The 17060-nt window shown below is 39.0% G+C and overlaps 3 protein-coding genes and 1 long non-coding RNA gene across 5 annotated transcripts; 2 read left to right on the top strand and 2 right to left on the bottom strand.

The window, feature by feature from the left end:
• Window positions 1-1002: 1002 nt before the first annotated feature.
• LOC106089325 (two pore potassium channel protein sup-9) lies at window positions 1003-3030 on the top strand. 2 transcript variants are annotated; one of them, XM_013255146.2, is made up of 4 exons: window positions 1003-1086; window positions 1151-1895; window positions 1954-2354; window positions 2419-3030. In XM_013255146.2, the coding sequence occupies exons 2-4, from the start codon at window positions 1494-1496 to the stop codon at window positions 2693-2695; spliced, it is 1080 nt and encodes a 359-aa protein (XP_013110600.1). In that variant the 5' UTR covers window positions 1003-1086; window positions 1151-1493; the 3' UTR covers window positions 2696-3030. The 2 variants fall into 2 exon arrangements, with proteins under 2 accessions (XP_013110600.1, XP_013110599.1); XM_013255145.2 differs by having other exon boundaries at window positions 1030-1895.
• A 3463-nt stretch (window positions 3031-6493) lies between these two features.
• LOC106089327 (LMBR1 domain-containing protein 2 homolog) lies at window positions 6494-11537 on the bottom strand. The gene is made up of 3 exons (XM_013255148.2): window positions 11363-11537; window positions 10825-11299; window positions 6494-8782 (listed from the first exon to the last, which is right to left on the bottom strand). The coding sequence occupies exons 1-3, from the start codon at window positions 11531-11533 to the stop codon at window positions 7236-7238; spliced, it is 2193 nt and encodes a 730-aa protein (XP_013110602.1). The 5' UTR covers window positions 11534-11537; the 3' UTR covers window positions 6494-7235.
• Window positions 11538-11703: 166 nt separating this feature from the next.
• Window positions 11704-12399, bottom strand: LOC106089328 (BBSome-interacting protein 1). The gene has a single exon (XM_013255149.2). It carries the CDS (start codon window positions 11998-12000, stop codon window positions 11710-11712), a length of 291 nt encoding a protein of 96 aa, XP_013110603.2. The 5' UTR covers window positions 12001-12399; the 3' UTR covers window positions 11704-11709.
• A 1721-nt stretch (window positions 12400-14120) lies between these two features.
• On the top strand, window positions 14121-16286 carry LOC106089309 (uncharacterized). Its single transcript, XR_009397372.1, has 4 exons — window positions 14121-14368; window positions 15386-15537; window positions 15619-15945; window positions 16190-16286. It is a non-coding gene; the product is annotated as an uncharacterized LOC106089309 (long non-coding RNA).
• Window positions 16287-17060: the final 774 nt, after the last annotated feature.

The raw sequence follows: 17060 nt of genomic DNA, 5'->3' as shown, positions 1-17060 counted from the left end.
ACAATATTTAAGAAGTTTGCTCAAAATCGGTTCAGATTTAGATATAGCTCCCTTATATATGTTCGTACGATATTGAGAAATATTGCAATAAAGTGTTCATTTGTTAACCGATTCTCTTGAAATTTGGCAGGAAGAATTTTCTTATGACTCTTAATATAACTGGTGAATTTCATAGAAATCAGTCCAGATTTAGATATAGCTGCCATATATGTATATCGCCTGATTTTTCCACTAAAGCCACTGCAAGCGCATTTATTGATCAATCTTGTCAAAATTTTGCACAACGCTTTCCTCGACGACTACCACAATATCTATAGAGTTTAGTCAAAGTCGGTTCAGATTTAAACAAAACTCCCATATACACGTTCGTACGATTTTGAGAAATTTTGTAATAAAGGGCTCATTTGTAAATCGATTTTCTCGAAGGAAGGAAGGGTTTTATCTTTGACATTATGTATTACTGGTGAATTTCATAGAAATCGGTTCCCATTTAGATATAGCTGCCATATATGTATATCGCCCTATTTTCACTTCTAGATTACCACAATAGCTGAGAAGTTTGCTCGAAATCGGTTCAGATTTAGATATAGCTCTTATATATATTTTCGTCAGATTTTGGGTAATTTGCAATAATGTTGTCATTTGTCAACCGTAGTTATTACAGTTGGAACATAATTGCTCGAAATGTGATACGGGATGTTCAATAACCTATCTGAAAACATACGCCGAGTTCCATCAAAATTGGTTCAGAATTAGATATAGCTCCCACTTTGTACTTATAGGGTAGGTGTAGGGTATTATACAGTCTGCACCATCCGACTTTTGCCTTTCTTTACTGTTTTTTTTTTTAATTGTCTCTCAACTTGCTTGATTATCAACGTGTGTTAATTTAATGTTCATGTTTACCTCCTCTATTGCATCCCACTTAGATATTCTTTTAATTTTACTTGTGTTCATATAAATATTTTTTAAGAGCAACCACGAGGACTTAGGTTTGCTGTGTGCAAATCAATTGATTGACAACACTGTTGGCAAGGGATATATGGATTTCCGGTTTGCGATATGCTTTGTGCAACATAAACACTAGTGAATGAAAAATTTCAATTATAAAATTAAAAATTGTGACTGCTTTTCTTTATTCCTTTAATAGGGGAAATCGTCTCATAAAGAAGTTCAAATCTCATCTCCCCTATCAAAATACGCCAAATGACATAAAAAGCTTCTGCGCACTAACCAGGAAGTACGAATGTCATTTGCTATGTAACAAACCCAGTCCTTGTTAGTTCCTTGTGAGGTCGGAGGAAAAGGACATTGCACATATATTGATTTTCGGTACAAAAACAAAACAAACTAACTATACACACAACTCAGTGGCACTGGGGGAATCCTTAGATTCATTAGCATATTCCATGTAACTCCCCATAGTCTTCCCCAATTAGTTTGTAAATCAGCACTCGCACAAGAAACCCTCAACTAGACAGAAAAGCTATTGAATGCTCATTGAATCCTATCGAGATTATATCGTTGAGTTTGTGATACAGTGCAGCAATATGAAGCGCCAGAATGTGCGGACGCTTTCATTGGTGGTGTGTACCTTTACCTATCTGCTGATTGGCGCTGCCGTTTTTGATAGTTTAGAATCGGATTTCGAATCGAAGCGATGGGACTTCCTGCAGGCAGTCAAGAATAACTTTATGAAGAAATACAATGTGACCACAGAGGATTTACGTATGATGGAGATAGTGATAATCGAGAACAAGCCGCATAAAGCAGGCCCCCAGTGGAAGTTTGCTGGGGCATTTTACTTTGCCACTGTAGTCTTGGCCATGATTGGTTATGGGCATTCGACGCCAGTTACCATAGGAGGCAAAGCCTTTTGCATGGCCTATGCCATGGTAAATAAGAAAATAGAATGCTTTTAAGAAACTGATGTGATTTTTTTTGCATTTACAGGTTGGCATACCCTTGGGATTGGTTATGTTCCAGAGCATTGGCGAACGTTTGAATAAATTCGCATCGGTCATTATACGCAGAGCAAAGCGTTATATGCAATGCAGTCACACGGAGGCCACGGAGATGAATCTAATGTTGGCCACCGGCATGCTTTCGTCAATCATAATAACCACAGGGGCGGCAGTATTTTCACGCTATGAAGGTTGGAGCTATTTTGATAGTTTCTATTATTGCTTTGTCACACTGACCACCATTGGGTTCGGTGATTATGTGGCTCTACAGAATGATCAGGCGCTTATGAATAAACCGGGCTATGTAGCTCTAAGTTTAGTGTTTATCCTATTCGGCTTGGCCGTCGTGGCTGCCAGCATCAATTTGTTGGTATTGCGATTCATGACCATGTAAGAAGATTTTCTTTGCTCCACGAGTTTGTATTTAACAAAATTCCGTTGATTTTTCTTGCAGGCAAGCTGAGGATGCTAAACGTGATGAACAGGATGCCCAAAACTTGGCAGCAGCCAGCCAACCAGTCACTTTCGATACCGAGCATAGCTATAACATTCACGGCAAGCTATTGAATGGTTCCAACTATATGACGGAATTTGATGAAACCGCTTCCATATGCTCCTGCACATGTTTGGGCGGTACACGCTGCATGAATCATGAGACCTTTGCCGATCCGGATTTTCGTCCAACCGATATTATTGCCAGTACCATTAGCCTTAAGAGGGCCTCAGTTTGATATCAATCTCTGCCTGAGTTGGCTGATTGTGATTGTTATCGTAGAATGTCATCCTCGTCCCATTGTTATTTGAATTGTTGTGCCAAAAATGAAACCTCCAAATCATCGGAATGCATTGGTTATCGCATTTTAAAATATTCTTCCGATAGTCCTAGTCCCTATAGTACTCCATAAGTCTAAAAGAAAACTAAAAATTATCTCTCTATCGCCAGCTCGCTCGCTGTAGAAGAGCAGCAAAACAAACGCCAAATCTACCCAATTAGAATTTGAGCTGTATATGTGTTAGTGTATTCTTCCATATACATTGCAATAAAGTAAAAAAACTTAACAAGCAACAAAAACTGTGTTTACTTACTTTGATGGAGTCAAAGTCCAGGACAGTATAAATGGTTGCAGGGTTAAATGAAGTCGTTTGTTGGTTTATTATCAAATTTATAGCACCAAGTTTTGAGACGTTTTCCTTCACTTGATTTTTTTCCCTCGATGTAGCGAAAGCCCTGAAGGACTGGCTTAATTCCGCATATCCTAGGACCAAAGTCACAAGGGTTTCTTAGTACTGGGTTATTTATAAGACAGATTTAAGAAATTACAAGGTAAGTTGAAGAAGGCATAGAGCAAATCCTGGATAGGATTGCGCAGCTACCACGATGATACATCCGAGGCCTTAGGCTCCGCACCTTATAGTGAACTACTAAAACTATTTTTGGAAATACATTTCCCCGGAATCCAACTGACATCGTGCTATTGGAAGATGTTTCACTGCTACGTAATCGTCGGAGATTGTCAAGGAAATTGGAGAATTCATATCGTCAGTTATTTTTATACCCTCCACCGTAGGATGGGGGCATATTAATTTGATCATTCCGTTTGTAACACATAGAAATATTATTAAAGACCCAACAAAGTATAAAAATTCTTGATCGTCTTGACATTCTGAGTCGATTTAGCTATGCCCGCCCTTTCGTCGAAAGTACATTAACTTTCGAAGGAGTGAGGGTAGGCGCTTGAAATTTTGCATTAGTGTAGGTCGGTTGGAATTGTAAAGTGGTCCATGTTTTGATATGGCTGTCATATAAACCGATCTCGGATCTTGACTTCTTGATAGTTTTCCAGCTCTACTTCTTGGGCTTCTAGAGGCTGCAATTCTTAATCGATTTGGCTAAAGCTTTATATGAGGTATTTTGACATGCTACAACTATGCCAAGTATGGTTTAAATCTCTTCATAACATGATATAACTTCCATATAAACCAATCTCCCGGTAATACTTCTTGTGCCTCTAGAGCGCGCAATTCTTATAAAATTTGTCTGAAATTTTGCACAACGACTTCTCTTATGACTCATGGCGTGCCAAGTATGTTCTGATAATTCTTATTCATTATCCTTTGTTGCCTAAAAATATATACCGGGGAAATAACATGACAAACGCGATTCAAGGTGGACGGTATATAAGATCGGCCCGGCCGAACTTAGCACTCTTTTCTTGTTATGTTTTATTATAGCTTGGGTACAACCCAAAAACATCACTTACCGCCATCACCACACATATCAGATATGTGCTGAATAGGAAAAGACCCTGTGAACAGACTGTTTCAGTTGGCCTTGATCGAACGTGTGAGGTCGACAGTCATTTATGGGGGGTTCGCACCGCGATCCTTTTTTCTGGCGTACAGATCGTATGCCGATAACCGTTCTACCATGGTAAAGGGCAATATGATCGTTATATCTATCGTCAAGATTATCGGAATTTTTCAGATTTCGTAATCTGAAAATAACAATTTACTGGACGAGCGATGCCTCACTGGTGCTGGGATGTATGTACCGATTGTGACCATGGACGACACGACACAAGTCACCTATTTAACTCTCCAGCCAGACCCAGAACCCTCTCGACGCAACCCATCTTAGTCGCAGAATTCCTGGATTTGGATACTCAACAGAATCAAGCAGACGAGAGATTGAACAAGATAGAGCACGACACACTGCTAAAAAAAAACAACAACAACAATTGCAGATACACGTTCCTCAGTACGAATAGGAAAGAATTTCTACAAATCATTATGCAATATCAAACGAGGTTTCAGACAAGGAGACTGCTTATGGTGTGATCTCTTTAATATCCTGCTGGATAAGATTATACGAGATGCAGATGTGAATAGATATGGCATACTACTCACAAGATAACACATACTACTCGCCTATGACGACGACATCATGGACCGGTCACCGGAATCATGGACCGGTCACCGGAAGAAATTACTGCCGCCTTTTAAAGAATAGAAATAGTCTCATTAAAGTATGGCAGTAAATGGAGATAAGATATAATGGATGGTATCAAGTGCCACAACAAGCGAGTTCTTCAAGGCGGGACTGTTTAACCTCTACCTATCCTCCATTCCACCCCTCCCAGACGGCATAGAATTCATATCATATGCGGACGATTGTACGATCATGGCATCAGGCCCCCCACCCAATGTTGACATCTGCGATAGGTTGAACGTCTACTTGCCTCATATTTCGCTGCAAGAAATCTGAAGATATCCGCCACCAAATCTTCAGCCACACTGTTCACTACAAATACGCGTGAGGTGAATTCTGAGCTGACTGTGATGGTCGATGGAGAAATGATTCCGACCATCAAGTGTCCCAAAATACTTGGCGTCACATTTGACAGCTCCTACACTTTCTCCCCACATGCCACAGCAATCTGCAATAAAGTCAAAAGTAGAAACAAGGTCCTCAAGACACTCGCTGGCAGCACTTGGGGTGCAGACAAAGAAACCTTGTTGACCACGTACAAAGCAATTGGCCGGTCTGTGGTAAGTTATGCAGCGCCAGTGTGGTCACGTCAACTTTGTGACACGCAGTGGAATAATATTCAGATCTGTCAGAATGCCGCCCTCCGAACAGCGACGGGCTGTCTCCTTAGTTCTCATGTGGACCACCTCCATCAGGAGACAAAGATCCTACCAGTGCGAAGACATAACTACATGCTGTCTAAGCAATACCTTTTGGGCTGTTATCGCAGAAATCATCCAAATCATCATCTTGTGGATAGATACCCACCGCCCAGAAGCCTTAAGGTTGATCTACACGATCTAGAGCGTGAGGTCCAGCGCTACAAGAGAGAACCTCTAGATCAAGCGGCATATCAAGCGGGTCTGAACAACATTCATGCAGACACGGTAGCAGACGCGTTAATTGGCTACCGGGTGAATGTAGTCCTTGGAGAACGACCGCCACCCATTGCACCCGAAGAAATCGACCTCCCCCGGCAAACCAGAGTGGTTCTGGCTCAATTACGTTCCGGCAGATGCAGCCGCCTCAATTCCCACAGAGCTAGGATTGATGCCGACGTGCAAGATGTATGTCCCGATTGTAACCAGGGACCGCACGATACACGTCACCTGTTTAACTGCCCGGCCAGACCCACTCGACTCAGACCCTGATCCCTGTGGACGCATCCCATTTTAGTCGCGGAGTTCCTGGGTCTTGACACTCAACAGAATCAAGCAGACGAAAGATAGTACACAATAAACTGCTACAACAACAACAACAACAACTGTACAATATTCAATAGAATCCAAATAATGGCATGTTTGTGCATAACTGCCACACTACAGATGACACCATCTTATGTAATGAATTTAATGCTGCACCAATTGCCTCTGACATTGTTGCTAGATAAATTGCTGCGACCACTGTCGTGAGATTGAGGGAATGAGCATAGCAAGAGATGTGCTTTCGAAGACACAACATTTTCATTTTTAGCCTTCTAAATAAATCAATGTTTTCCAAATAAGTTATATGAGTCATTTATTTAAATGTTATCAATACATAAACTGCTTACAAAACAAACAAAAAACATATTGGTTTTGTAAATACATATATATATATATATATAACTTTATACTGTTCATCACTGTCCGTTTAAAGTAAAGTTTTCTTCCTCTTCTTGTTTTATTGATATTATATAATGAAAATTATCTACTAATGCATGAAATTCAAACCAAAGTCTATCAGATGAGATGTTAAATAAAATTCTTTCCACATGGGTGTTTGTATCATGGGTACAATGACGTATATCTATGTTTTATATGTAAAACTAAAAAGAAAATTAAATAAATTATACTGCACATACCACAATGCATCAATAGATCAATACTTAAGCTCTAAATATATGTATGTATGTATACTCTATATGTAGGTGTAATGCAAATTTAAACGCTTTCAAAGGATGCCTTTTAAGAGCTTCTACTTACATTAAAATAATGATAATGGCGAGAGAGCGGCAACCACAAAAACAAAAATCTATATGAAAATAACGTAAAAAAATTAAAAAAAAATAGTAATAATAATAAGGCCAATGATAAGTGTGGTGAGGCTACCGAGGGCGATTTTTTGTTTGTTTACAATAATATTAACTAGAGAGTTTGCTATATATTATTGGTTTCAATTGTGACTACAATATATGTTTGTGGAGATAGAGAGCATGGAAAGCGCCTAAATGGACGCCAGAGAATTTCTGTCTGTCATACGATTTACACATCATCGAAAAGTCCTCGAGGCGGCTCTATACGATTGGATGCTGAGGTTGCTGTAAAATCATCTTCTTCATAATCTCCAAATTCCAAGCGGTAATGACTGGTCGAAGGCGGTCCCTTAAAAGCCACCTGTGCCGCCGTGCTTACCCCAAAGCGTTCATTTATCTCATCCGACAGCGAACGAGGCAAGGTGTCATAGCGTAGATTGTCGCCATTTCGTATTAGATCATCCGAGGGCACATTTGAGCTTATTCGATTGGCCGCCGATGTACTCGTGACGGCATTGCCACTATTGCTATTGTTTAAATTGCCATATTTGTTGACATAGATGTTTGCTGTTATGGCCTCATTGTTGCGTGAGAACTCCCTTCTGCGATTCATAGCCTCTTCGGCCCTTTGACGCCTTCTCTTTTCGCGAGCAATTAGATCTTTGCCCTCTTGTACCAATTCAGTGGCAATAATTTCGTTTTGCAAAAATTGTTGAAATCCCATGGCGCTTAGGGCACGGGAGCCCAAACTAAACCATGTGGCCAGGCAAAAGGCCAACATGCACATGGGAAAGTATATATTGAAGCCATTCGAAATGATACCTATGACATCCATGTGACCCATTATTTGTGTGTAATAAGTCTCCATTACGCGTTCCTTTATGATGTGCGAGTCCATGTGAATCAGGCCCAAGAAATTCAAACACATGGGTGGGGTTAGGCGACAAAGCAGCATACCACTGAAAATTAAACTGTGCTCGTTTGTCTGATGGTGCGGAGCTAAATAGTAGAGATTCAAGAAACGTATCCTCAATATGGTGGAATAAGTACAATAGAAGAGGTAACACAGCACTACCATTGAAAATACTTCAATGGTAAAGAAATCGTAGCCATGTTTGGCCACATTAATGACATTGGCAAAAATCGAAAGTACTGGCCGGCGCTGGAAAAAGGTTAACTCACTCCACACCACCATGCCAGACATAATGGCTGTGACCACGCACAAGGACTTAAGAATGGGAGCTCGCAGCAAACAGGCCCAATACCAATGTAGGGTAGGTGAGTACATAAGCCTGCTTAGTTGGGAGCGGGCTTTAGGAAATTCCGTTTTGAAACGCTTTTCCGCCGAATGCATATTTCTTGCCACATCTTCGAGATGTAACACCGTATCGACTTGTACACTCCACAAGGCCTCGGTGCGTTGCAACGTCTGCAATGACTTAATGACCTGTCTGTGTATACGTACCAGTGCCTTTTCAGAAGGTACTATGGTTGAGGTACCGCCCCCATTGCCACCACGTGAGTAATTGCGGGCAGCTCTCTCCTGTAGTTCTGTTGGAACTTTGCGTAGAATGGTCTCAACACAGGGTCTTAGATCATGATTATTAGGAACTGAGCGACTCATACCTTGTAAGGATTCCAAAACATCATCTACATTTTCTTCGGCTTCTGCTTTTTCGGCACTCAACTTGGCTGCTTTGAAATAGGCATATTGCAGAGTAAATCCTGGTTTGGCATTGTTCCACAAAGAACGCGGCACCTCGACTAGGGCATAACCTGCAAGAAAAAAAGGAAAAGGCTTAAGTGGGATCTAAGCTAAAGATTTGTTATTTGTTGATATTGTCTTTGAAGATTTATAGCTTAAGTAAAATTGTATGGATGTTTAAAAACAAAATTAAGTCATCATATGTATTAACATTTTGGTCGCTGCAAAGATACAAAATGATATAGAAAATGGTTTGCATATGCAATGGGACTTTAAATTCAGGGTATTTATTGATAAACAAGTTAAAGCGCTTAAAGTTCGGCCAGACCGAATCATATATACCCTCCTCCATGGATAGCATTTGCATAGAATACACATCCAGTTATAGACCACAATGGACCGGACTTGTCATGACTATAAGAAGTCATAAAATAATACCACGTTTAAAATTTCTGTCAAATCGGATAATAATTTCGCCCTCTAGCGACTTAAGAAGTCACATCAGGCGATTGGTTTAAATGGGGGCTGTATTAGATTATGGATCGATTTGGACCAAAGCTAACGCTGCTTCTGGAAATTATAGGAAAACTTTATGTACAAAATTTCTATCAAGAATTCAGATTCGACAATCGTTTTATATGGCAGCTTTATCAGTGATACTTGGGCCTTCTAGATGCTTAAAAGGACAAATAAGAAGTCATAAAATAATACCACGTTTAAAATTTCTGTCAAATCGGATAATAATTTCGCCCTCTAGCGACTTAAGAAGTCAAATCAGGCGATTGGTTTATATGGGTGCTGTATTAGATTATGGATTGATTTGGACCAAAGCTAACGCTGCTTCTGGAAATTATAGGAAAACTTTACGTACAAAATTTCTATCAAGAATTCAGATTCGACGATCGTTTTATATGGCAGCTTTATCAGTGATACTTGCGCCTTCTAGATGCTTAAAAAGGACAAATCTGACGATCGACAGCTAAAACTACGCTTTCCTTAGGGAAGGAGTACTAAAACTACTCTTTCTTTAGGGTAGGACTACTAAAACTACAGTTTCCTTAGGTAAAGGCTACTAAAACTCGCTCTTCTTACTTTAAGTAAAGGGTACTAAAACTACCCTTTCCTTTGGTAAAGGGTTCCAATATTACCCTTTCCATTCCTTAGGTATAGGGTACTAAAACTACCCTTTCCTTTCCTTAGGTAAAGGCTACTAAAACTACCATTTAGTTTTGTTAGGGAAGGGGTACTAAAACTACCCTCTCCTTGGGGAAATGGTACTAAAACTGCCCTTTCCTTAGGTAAAGGGTACTTAAGCTACCCTTTATAAAGTGAAAGGGTACTAAAACTGTCCTTAGGGAAGGGGTACTAAAACTACCATTTCCTTCGGGTCGAAAATGCTCTTTTGATGACATCGCCATGTCCAGCTGAGACCGAAACGTTGGATAGTATACTATTTATGTTTTCGGCATCCCATGCTATGTCCAATCTTAGTATTTCTTATACTCGGCCCATTGGAATATATAATGCACATCAAACACCGTAACAAGCACATTTTAACAACATTCATGAGGATGCAATTAACAGAAAGGGCAAAAATCAATGAGAAATACAAGGGAAATACGAGTGGAGAATCTCAGCGAAAGACCAGACGGCACTGGCTCTTGCTTAAATTCAGAGTGCCTGTGATTCTCAATTGCCCAAGACGAGTTATTGGTTCCGACCACTATTGTTCGCTTTGGACTGACACTCTGTACAACAACAACAACAACAAACTAAAATAGTTTTGGCTCAGCGAAATGTGGTAGATAAAACCGCCAAAATTCTTATTGGAAAGAAATACTGTCTACGACAATTTCTGAACAGTTTTCTTTATGAAAAGTGTGTTAGATACACTTTAATGTATATGGGTTCATGTTAAACTCAAAATCTATTCTAATCTATCCCATGCTCTTGGCTTACTTTAAATTATAAATGTTATAGGTCATTTGGCAAACTATAGGTCATTTAGCAAAATATTCTTTTCTTCTCTTTAGTTAAGTGCTAATATGAGAATAAAAAAAATAAAGTAACACCTTACTGACAAATGATATGTCCACCCTTTCAATTTACTTACCTAGCAATAATACAAGCAAAAATAAACCCCAAGTATTTGAGGCTGATGATGCTATGGCTTTTAATTTTTGCCAATCCAAGGACACTCCTTTGGCGGCAATGTAAATTAAAAGTATGCCGCATATGAAAAGGTATGAACCATAATAGATGGCATTTTCAATTAGAGCCGATTTTAGCTTCCCTTTAATGGTGAAATCTCCCGCCTTCAAGTACGATTGCATTAGGGGCATAATCAACCAGGTAAGAAATTGCGAAGTCCAATAAATGATTCTCCATAAATTAGGAAAAAACTTCTCGGGTATCATGCCCCATGGCTTTTGGCATTCGGCAAGTTTTGCGTGCCACACCATTGATGACTCATTGTGTTTAAGTGGATGATGATGGTTAATTGTGACGGCACTTGTGCTAATCGTCGTTGGTGCTGCCAAGGCCGAAGTGTTGATATTATGCTCCTGTATGCATTGACGATAAAGAGTCTAAAATGGTGGTCATAATAAATTATAATGACAATTAAAATAAATTTTAAATTTAAAACTTACCGAGGTGACATCCAATGGTATGGTGAATACTATGAGAAATGAGAAACACCATGCTGCCAACACCGACAGAGTCACAATAATATGTTGCCGTGGAATATTACCATAGCGGTATAGGGAAAAGCCGGCTAAACACAATGCCAACGACACAAGACATGGTAAGAGATAAGCCATTATTAAATGTTGCTCGTATTATCTGTTACGTGATTTGTTTGCCGTGAGATGAAGAGATCAGGGTGGAGAAAGACAAGAGCTGAAGTTTTGCTACTGTCGAGTGTGTGACTAAGATTTGTGTATATGGTGTGTGTAAAATCTTATTGTTGTTGTTGCTGCTACCACCACTGCCGCTTTTAGTTCTTCTTATGGGAGCCTTTCAAACGTTTCTCCTGCAATTGACGTGCTGTTTCACGTTGCATTTCCTCCAAGCGTTCCAGCGCTTGAGATTTCAGAGGCATCAAATGGGGTTTACAAAACACCAACTCCGATTTATGTTCGAAATACAACTTGCCCGTTGTCGGTACAATAAGTTCAATTTTTTCTTTGTTATACAAATCCTCTTCGTTGGCGGCAGCTGTTCCTCTGGTTCTGGTGGATTTATTGATTTCTACGTTGACATTATTATTACTGCTTTTTGTCGTCATAATCAATGGCACAGAAAAAAGAAAATAACAACAAACTGCCGTTGTCAATGAGGATCTTAGTATTCGTTTCTTGCAACTTGGTGACTCCAGAAACGCCACCACCACACTCACTCACTCACTTACTACAAAGATCCGACTAGCTTTATTGTTGTTATTGTAATTAAAATGTTCTTTGTGGGGGGGTGGATATAGAACTATGGTGTTTCATTAAAACGTGGTTTATCACAATTACATCGATATTATCGTCATATTTTATACGATCCCTTTTGCAAACGTAAGATAATTTTATTTATAATTTTTTCACACTTCAAGCAATATATTTATTGTTAAAAAAATTTAATTTATTCTCCTTGTTCTTATTCTTTGGTGTAGGGATCCAGAAGTCAATCATCGATTAATCGAAAAAAAGTCGATAAATCAAGTAAACATCGTTGAATGGTGTACCGAGTATTTGTTCTATTCAGTATTTCCATAGTTACATGAAAACCAAGGCGGACTTAAAAAGGTGGTCTCAAGTGAACAGCTGTTAACAGCCGGTCAGGTTTGACGGTATTAAAATTTCCGAATTTGATTTGCATTCTCTTGGTTGTTAATTTCTTTCTCGCATGTTTTCTGCTCATTTATGCACATGGCGGATAGCACCATATGATTTGGAGACCACCTTTAATGGTTTCGCCATGGGCAAATATCTACATTGACTCGTTTAGCTTATGTCGTTTTGGAAAACATCTCAACCTTTCACACTAGTTGACATGTTTTGAAAATTGCACTTTTTCACACTCTAACATCAATTTTATGATGGCCTATTGTTAAGATTTATTTTTTCTTGCTTTATCTGTACAATTTTGTTGATTTTGTAATTTTTTTTTTTTTTTGAAAAAATTCGATTTTTATTTTTTGTCATTGTACAGGGCTGGGTTTATTTAGCACAATTTGGATTAATTTGGGCTCACATGCTTTGAAAGACTCGTTTCTATGGCAAACGAGTCGTTTCGCCCTTATAAATCGTAAAGGAAAAACGAGTCGTTTTCTGGGCATTATAAAGGGAAAACGAGTTGTTTGCTCAAAACAGCTTTGGTCTGAAAATAGTATTATACAAGGTTTAGTCATTAGCCCAACAACAACGAAATCAACTATACAACCTTGTGGGAAAGTGTGCCGCAAATTTCCAATAGGCTGTCAAATTTCTGGACATTTCCTAATTGTTTTTTTTTTTTGCATTATCATGTGGTTATGAAGGTTGGCTCATTTGCTCAACAACAAAGAAATCAACGATACAACCCTGTGGCGATGGTGGCGCAAATGTCCACTAGGCTGTCAAATTTCTTGACACTTCCTAATTGACATTCTAGTTTTAAATGGCATTATCATGTGCAGGGCGCACTTATAAGGTGAGGCCATTCAAACAGCTGAGTACAATTTTTTTGTAAATCTAAATGTCAAAAGCTTGATAACACAGCTGGGATTTTTTTTTAAATCTTAAAGAGATGTTCTATTTGATCCAATATTCCACACATTAGCAACAAAACGGTGTTATAAGGATGAAAATACAAATATAAAACACATTTGAAGAAGATAAGATGTAAAACAGTTTATTTCTAAAACCACTTTGTCATTTCAATTTACAGCATTTGCCACTCAAGGTAGTTTCGTTGGGGGTGGAATTATGTTATTGTGCTAATGACTTTACCTCTAAATTGTACCATGTATCATGTGTAGCAACCACAAGATCAAAGGATTTATTATAAACGTGTATATTATAAATTAAAACAATTAAAATGTGAAAAAAGGAGTAGAATATAAAAAACAAAATTTTTAAATGCAAACCAAGCATTGGACGTTCTAGTGGGATTTGGATACAACTTTGAAATTGGACAATTCCATCAGCTGGGCAAAAGAGCCAACCTTCTAAATTCAACCATGGAACGGAGTGTATACTTAGATAAAGTAAGGCAGTTGCCCAACAAGAAATGGAAGATAAAACCGTTTTGATGATGTTAATGTAGGCTATTAAAATTTCAAAAGCACCCACACATTTTTTTAACATCAGGGTCTATTAAAAAAGGTTTTTGTCACTGCAATAAATATGCTGCACCAGATTTTGCATCTCTACATCCAATAAACGTTCTCCAAAGCGCTAAAATGAAAATAGTTGCCGCATGAACTATGAGCTGTATGAGTTCCACAGAATCAGACGGAAAGGACTATACCTCCTATGAAAAGATCGTAATGAAGATTGTATATTGAATTTTGGTCTATACCTTCTATGAAAAGATCGAGTGGAAGATTGTATATCGAATTTTGGTGTTAAGGATACAAGAAGTGTACAAGACTAAAGTGCTTGGAGTCATGCTGGTCGCCTAAGTATGTAAGTAAGAAATAGTTTCAATGACAAAGAGATAGCTATCCCATGTACGTACCGGATTGACCCGATGGAGTCCTTCACCGGCTAGGGCTGCCGTTTCAGTGTACAACACACTGCTACAACAACAACAATACTAAAACAATTTTTTTAAACTTACTGGTTGCTAAAAAAGGGAAAAATATTTTTACACAATTATTTGATTTGTCTAAAGTTTGTTTTCTGACTTTTTTCTATGACATGTATGGTACAAATTGGTCGATAAAATCTTATGGTTCCCATATAAAACGATCTACAAATTGGAATTCTTGACCTTCTTGGGGGCGCTATTAATTGGCTATGACAACATTTGTCCCATTAGCCAAACGTAGAATAGCTTTCCAGGCGCCCCGATCTTCTGCACTCCTTTTATAATCTCAGGCAACATATGACAACACGGTTGTATCAGTGTCGTGTATAGTGTGATCTTTGACTGTCAAGAGATTTACTCAATCCAAAGCCGCATCTGTTTGCCAGTATTATTCTTCGCTTTATTCTAAAACTGGTGTCATTCGTTTCGGTTACGCCGGTGCCTAGGTAGATCAAGTAACTGACTATCTCTAAGATGTGGTTCCTCATTTTCTCCATTTTCTTTATTTACCCGATTATAGTCTCTGGCACCATATAACAACACGGTTGTATCAGTGTCTTGTATAGTGTGATCTTTGACTGTCAAGAGATTTACTCAATCCAAAGCCACATCTGTTTGCCAGTTTTATTCTTCGCTTTATTCCAAAACTGGTGTCATTCGTTTCGGTTACGCCGGTGCCTATGTAGATCAAGTAAATCACTATCTCTAAGTGGTGGTTCCTAATTTTCTCCATTTTCTTTATTTGCCCGGTTATATAAGGCGGTTTGGCAGTTGATACCAAGGCGTTTTGGGAGTTGATAGCAAGGCTTTTGGGAGTTGATACCATCTATTTCGTTTTATCTCCATTTACTGCCAGACTCATTTTCATTGATTCCCTTTCGATTATTTCAAAGGCTGCAGTTACTACTTCCGGCGAACGACCCATGATATCTATGGCATAGACGAATATTCACATATGTATCTCGTATAATCTTCTCCAGCAGGATATTAAAGAGATCACACGATAAGCTGTCTCCTTGGCTGAAACCTCGTTTGGTATTGTATGGTTCGGAGTGATTCTTTCCTATTCTTACTGAGGAACGCGTATCAGCAAGTGTCATCCTGCAGAGTCTTATTAATTTTGCAGGGATACCAAACTCCATGGCAGCCGGTTGTACGAACCGGATTGACCCCATTAAATCATGAGTCATGAGCAAGGTCTGCCGCCTCAGTGGGCAATAATGCTGCAACAACAACAGCCAAACTCAGACATGGCTTGAAATACCTTTGAACGTATAGGGCACATGTGTTAGTGTGCGTAATATTTCCAAACCCATGGGCTTATGCTCTTGCACACTTTCACAAATATGTACTATCGAAAGCGGATTTGTAGTCAACAAAGAGATGCTAAAAGTTGAGCTGTCCTTCTCGGGTCTTTTCCAAAATTTGGCGCAGTGTGAATATCAGTTCTATGGTGAGTTTACCAGGTCTTAAGCCGCATTGATAGGGTCCAATTATCTCTATTAATTTTTGATTAATCTGAAATTTGGCACATGTTATGATTTTGACTTCAACATTTCCCATAAAAACCAACAAATCCACCTATGAAAAAAATCGTTAAAAAAACATACTTATAAGAGCCATGGAGGAAGGTATATAGATAAGACCTGGCTGATCTAAACACTCTTACCTGTTATAAACTAATGTGTTTTTTACAGATTGCAACTCATCTATTGTTGGATTGCCACGAATCAAACCATGAAATATTGTAACAAGTGAAAAGGCATTAAGTTTGGCCGGGCCGAACTTTGGATACCCACCACCTCGGGTATATATGTAAACTATCTTTGGTCAAAATCAGTTGAAAAATGCATACCTTATGCCCCACAACTCAACTCACTGTCCCAAATTACGGCGAAAATGGACAATAAATGCGACTTTTATGGCCCCAAAACCTTAAATCGAGAGACAACAACAACTCACTGTCCCAAATTACGGCGAAAACGGACAATAAATGCGACTTTTATGGCCCCAAAACCTTATATCGAGAGATCGGTCTATATGACAGCTATATCCAAATCTGAACCGATCTGAGCCAATTTGCAGAAATTTGTTGAGGAGCTTAACTTAACTTACTGTCCCAAATTTCTGCGACATCGGACAATAAATGCACCTTTTATGGGCCCAAAACCTTGAATCGAGAGATCTGTCTATATGGCAGCTATATTCAAATCGGGACCGATCTGGTCCGAATTGAAGAAAGATGTCGAAGGTCCTAACACAAAATACTGTCCCAAATTTCGGCGACATCGGATTATAAATGCGCCTTCTATGGGCTCAAAACCTTAAATCGAGAGATCGGTCTATATGACAGCTATATCCAAATCTGGACCGATCTGTGCCATATTGCAGAACTATGTCGAGGGGCTTAACTTAACTCACTGTCCCAAATTTCGGCGTCGTTGGACAACAAATGCGTCTTTTATGGGCCCAAATCCTTAAATTGAGAGATCGGTCTATTTGGCAGCTATATCCAAATCTGGACCGATCTGGGTTAAATTGAAGAAGGATGTCGAGGGGCTAAGCCTA

Source organism: Stomoxys calcitrans, chromosome 2 (genome assembly GCF_963082655.1).
Source record: "Stomoxys calcitrans chromosome 2, idStoCalc2.1, whole genome shotgun sequence".
Taxonomy (NCBI): domain Eukaryota; kingdom Metazoa; phylum Arthropoda; class Insecta; order Diptera; family Muscidae; genus Stomoxys; species Stomoxys calcitrans.
Note: the sequence above shows the minus strand (reverse complement) of the source record. Positions and strands in the feature narration are given on the sequence as shown.

Bases quoted from the DNA above. Each gene is read 5' to 3' on its own strand.
- LOC106089327 (XM_013255148.2), bottom strand. From the start codon at position 11,533: ATGGCTTATCTCTTACCATGTCTTGTGTCGTTGGCATTGTGTTTAGCC. The intron at 11,300-11,362 runs GTAAGTTTTAAA...CCACCATTTTAG, and splicing joins TACCATTGGATGTCACCTCG to ACTCTTTATCGTCAATGCAT. The intron at 8,783-10,824 runs GTAAGTAAATTG...TTTTTCTTGCAG, and splicing joins TTTGCTTGTATTATTGCTAG to GTTATGCCCTAGTCGAGGTG.
- LOC106089325 (XM_013255146.2), top strand. From the start codon at position 1,494: ATGCTCATTGAATCCTATCGAGATTATATCGTTGAGTTTGTGATACAG. The intron at 1,896-1,953 runs GTAAATAAGAAA...TTGCATTTACAG, and splicing joins TTTGCATGGCCTATGCCATG to GTTGGCATACCCTTGGGATT. The intron at 2,355-2,418 runs GTAAGAAGATTT...TTTTTCTTGCAG, and splicing joins GTATTGCGATTCATGACCAT to GCAAGCTGAGGATGCTAAAC.
- LOC106089328 (XM_013255149.2), bottom strand. From the start codon at position 12,000: ATGACGACAAAAAGCAGTAATAATAATGTCAACGTAGAAATCAATAAA.